The sequence below is a fragment of the Phaethon lepturus genome, unplaced genomic scaffold (genome assembly GCF_000687285.1).
Source record: "Phaethon lepturus isolate BGI_N335 unplaced genomic scaffold, ASM68728v1 scaffold22521, whole genome shotgun sequence".
Classification (NCBI taxonomy): domain Eukaryota; kingdom Metazoa; phylum Chordata; class Aves; order Phaethontiformes; family Phaethontidae; genus Phaethon; species Phaethon lepturus.
The window spans coordinates 1390-5813 of NW_010517310.1; the positions used below are offsets into that span (position 1 = coordinate 1390).

The window sequence follows — 4424 nt, forward strand, 5'->3', positions numbered from 1 at the left end:
ACGGTTTTGTTTCACATCTTCCCTTGTTGTTCAAAGGTCTGGAGCATTTCAGGTACAAAGATCACAGTCCATGGGAAATGCCCTTTGCCAGCAACTTCCGCCTAGAAACGGCACCAAAAAATTGTCTTAACTCTTCCTCTGGCCCACAACAGGCGCTGGAATTCATGGCTGTGTGATAAGCCACCATGTTACATCATCTCCGTGTCAGTTTTTCTGGACCATTTCTGCCCCCAGCCCTGCCTCTCCCTTGCGTGCGTGGGTTCTCGTTGCAGGAACGAGTCGAAACAGAGAGGCAGAAGGTTGTGTCTGAAGTCAAGGAGCTGCATCGGTTCGTGGAGGGACAGGAACGTCTCCTTTTGGACCGGCTGGCAAAGCTGGACCAGGAGATCATGAGGAGACAGGAGGAGAACATCAGCGGGCTCTTGGAGGAGATCTCCTCCATCGGCGAGCAAATCCGTGAACTGGAGGAGAAGTGTCAGCAACCAGCGTGTGAATTCCTGCAGGTGAGACCTCGGGCCCCTCTGAAGACCGCCGGCCTTGAACCCCGCTGGTGTGGTGTTCCACCACCCGTCCAGGAGCCAAACTCGTTCTAAATGGTCCTTTTTGAACGTATCTTTCAAAGCTTTTTTCTTAAATTATTTTCTTAAATGAGCCCAACCATGGCCCGACGGCCCACTTGAATATTTTAAATCAACCACAGCCTATTTAATCCCTGGAAGAGCAGGGACATGGAAGGTGGTGGGTGATGGCAGACAACTACGGCGAGCGATCTCGCCATGACCTCCCCTGACTCCCCGGCAGATCTGCAAGCACTGTGCAGGCAGAGCAGTAGGAAGGGACGCGTTTTCGACCCATAATTTAGGCAGAGCAGTGCCTTGAGTTGCCCGAGGTCACCCCACAGCCCTGCGGTAGCTGCTTGTTGTTTGCTGTCAGGCTGACTTTGCTCGGACCTAACGCTCCTTCTCTCGTCTTTCCCTTGTAGGACAGCAGGAACATCCTGAGCAGGTTTGTGGCTCCTTCCGCGTGTTCTTGCGACGCTAATGTTGTTTATATCTATGGTGGTGACACTGGTGGACTCCGAAACCCCAGCCACTTACCACCCCCGTGTGCTAGGGACTATACAGACGTATAGGAGACAACCAGGACGCCGCAGGAGGTCCAAGTAGGATGCTGAAGACCAGGGAAAGGTATCGGGTGGGATGACGGTACCTCCAGCTCTGCCGCAGCTTCTCCTCTGTAGTTCATCCAAAGCTGTTCCTGGAGGTCTGAGCTTTCGCTCCCTGCCTTTGTGAACCCGTCAAAAATAGCTAAAAATAAGTGGATGTTTAAACACTAAGGAGCGCATCCAGGTGGAAGGGAATCCCGTGTGACCTTCCACCCCTCTGACAGACCTCTTCGTGTCCTCTTTGGGCATGACCCAGAAGGTGCGTTATGGGAAAGACAAAAGTAGAGGAGAAAAGGCATCTTTTATGGTCTGCCTTGCCCTTGATGTAGAGCACCGGCCGTGATAGAAAGCCTTTACCATGCGGGGACCCCTTGGGAACAAAGTGGGTATGTGCTCTGGGCCAGCAAACGCTCCTCTGGGAGCTCGTTAACGACTGCCCTAGGCTCAAGCCTTCGCTCTGGTCCTACTATGACTTATTTCTCTATAAGAAACCCCAGCGGAAAATCGGTCAGTGCATAACGACAGTTAGGAGCGAAGGAAGCGTCATTAGGAAGGTCTCCGTTCTTTCCAGGCTTGAGAAGGACGGTGCCCAGAAGCCAGCAGAGACATTGCCTGAGCCGGGAGAGAAACCCAGCGGTCTTCCTCAGAAAAATGTTGCCCTCAAGGAGATGCTGATGAAATTTCAAGGTACAGAGAAACTGGGGAGGAGAGGGTTTGAGGTCGCGCTCGCTCTGTCTGCAGCAGCTCTGAGGCAGGGGATCTCAGCTCGGTAGGAGAAGTCCTGGTGGAATGGAGAGGTACTTCCGACGTGCCCTGCAGAGCTGTAGCCACATTGGCGTGGCAAGAAGCAATTAGTCGAGTTGATTATATGAGAGAGGGCGAGTTTGCCTCCTGGCAGAGCTCGGGGAGCGTGGTGAGCGTTGGGGTGCTGTTGGACCTCACGTAGGGTCAGCGTCACCTTTGGAAATCCCCTCTCTCAATGAGACCAAAGGTGAAAATTGCAAATATTTCCACAGGGGAACTTAAAAACGGAAAATCATGGGACACCTGAGGCTTGCTTTCCTCTTTTCAATGGCCTGGAGACTCCCAGCAGAAATGTCCACGCTTCAAAGCCTTGCTTTTACTCTAGCTCCCTTCATGCAGCCGTCATTTCTGCTCTTCCACTTTCTACTCTCCTACTCTCGTCTTGCTCGTGGGCATAAAACCATTCCCGCTCTGCTCCAGCAAGCAGGGACTGGGGGCTGGAGCACCCCAAGGTTAAACTGGGGGAAGATGGGGAGAACACGGCCCCAACGCCTTTGGGAAGTGAGCCGCGCCCGTGATGCTCGTCTCCCCTCTGTCCCCAGTGAGTTTGACGCTGGACCCGGAGACGGCGCATCCCCGGCTCGTCCTGTCCGAGGATCGCAAGCGCGTGAGATGGGAAGACACCCGCCAGCCCGTACCCGACAACCCCAAGCGTTTCGACTCGTCTCGCTGCGTCCTGGGCTGCGAGGCTTTCAGCGCGGGGAGGCATTACTGGGAGGTGGAGGTGGGCGACGGGGAAGCCTGGGCTGTTGGGGTGGCCAAGGAGTCGGTGAGGAGGAAGGGACGGATCAGCGTCAACCCCCAGGTGGGGATCTGGGCGGTGGGGCAGTGTGGGAGCCAGTACCAGGCTCTCACCTCTCCTACCATCCCCATCTCCCTGCTCTCTGCCCCCAAAGTGATCGGGATCTACCTGGACTACGAGGCGGGGCGAGTGGCATTTTTCGACTCCAGGAACGAGGCACCGATCTTCACCTACCCCCTGACATCCTTTGCAGGGGAGCAAATCCTCCCCCTGCTCTGCCTGGGGAGGGGGTGCCAGTTCACGCTCTCCCCCTGACCCCCCCACGGGACAGCATCTGCTCGGGTCTCACTCGCCCGGGGGCTGGGGGGACCGCGGGGGCTCCTCACCCCAGAGGTGGCTTTTGGGAGCGTGAAGAACGCACTGTCCGCGACGGAAAATTCTCTTTTCCCCATCGTTTACGTCAGCAAGAAGCATCGGTTGGTTCAGAGCTTTCTCCGCCGTCAGGCGGCTTTGCTGGCGATGCTGCCCTGCTGCACCCGTGCCCATAAACCCCTTCCAAAAACCTCTCTGGGGGTGGGACAGGGGCAGAACCGAGCTGAACACGCGCCGAGCCGGTTCCCACTTTCGCTCCCTCACCTTCTCCCACTGGTCATGCATCCCTGCTATTTGCTGGAGCCTTTTTTTGGCTCACCGAGCTTCCAGCTGCGCGACTGAGCCCAGATGCCGTGGATGAGGACGCAAAAGCCCGGAGCAGCTCATGATGGCCTGAAGTTTTGTGCGATCTCCGGCAAGGTGGTAATAACCGAATCCAAGAGCGAGATAGGCAAGCCCTGGTCCGGTGGAATGGTACTTTAAGTCGGCAAAAGTACCTGCTGTGAGCTTGTGTTGGACCCATGCTTGGTGTCCAGACCTTTGGACGTCGGAAGGACTCGCCTCTCCGTTCAGGCTTTGGTCCCTCCAGGGTCAGGGGAGCGCGGTGGCAAATTTTAATTCGCCTCCTCCAGAAACGGCTCGACAAGTGCGTGCAGGAGGATTTACTTTGATGACAGAGAGAGCCCGGATTGATGAGATGGCACGGAGACGCATCTGTAGGTGCCGAAACCCCCGAGAAATAAACCCTTCCCAAGGCAGAGTCGGCTCGAACCTCATATTGGGCAACAGCCTCGGGCTGGGCTGTTGCCTAATGGCTATTTGGGGGCGTAAGGGGGAAGCCAGGAGTACGCAGGAGGATTCACAGCGCGGGCGGCGCGGCCAGGGCTTCTTGTCACGCAAGAGCGCGGCGACGCGCCTCAGGGAGAGCGCGCCCAGGATGAGCGACCCCAAACTGGTTCCCAGTAAGAAGCTGCGTGCAAGGGGAGCAAGACCTGGGTGTGGGTAACTCTGATTGCCGGGTGGCTGGGAAATGCCGTCATTCGCCGAAGGAAAGCCGCGGGCTGGCTGCTGGCACAGCCTTCCCGCGAGAGCCGCACCGACGCGGGGGTGAGGTGGAGGGTGCGGTGAGGAGAGCGGAAAAGGACCGAAAATAAACGGCAAAGAGGTGAAAGAAATGCAATAATTGGTCCCGCGTGCGATCCAACAGCGTGCGATGAGTTGCGTACAGCCTCCCTGGTGGTCTAGTGGTTAGGATTCGGCGCTCTCACCGCCGCGGCCCGGGTTCGATTCCCGGTCAGGGAAGTTCTTATTTCCTCCCTTCGGCCAATTCATTTCCTCTTT

General features: G+C 56.6%; 1 protein-coding gene and 1 non-coding gene across 2 annotated transcripts in view; both read left to right on the top strand.

Moving 5' to 3' along the window:
* LOC104627947 (E3 ubiquitin-protein ligase TRIM39-like) overlaps positions 1-3026 on the top strand; it is a gene marked incomplete at its 5' end in the record, with an annotated part of 3571 nt that extends 545 nt beyond the window's left edge. Inside the window, 4 exons of the mRNA XM_010296364.1 lie at positions 273-503; positions 983-1005; positions 1737-1852; positions 2512-3026. Coding sequence (XP_010294666.1) covers positions 273-503; positions 983-1005; positions 1737-1852; positions 2512-3026 — 885 coding nt within the window. The remainder of the gene's footprint in view (positions 1-272; positions 504-982; positions 1006-1736; positions 1853-2511) is intronic.
* A 1287-nt stretch (positions 3027-4313) lies between these two features.
* Positions 4314-4385, top strand: TRNAE-CUC. Its single transcript has one exon. It is a non-coding gene; the product is annotated as a tRNA-Glu (tRNA).
* The last annotated feature ends 39 nt before the right edge of the window (positions 4386-4424 follow it).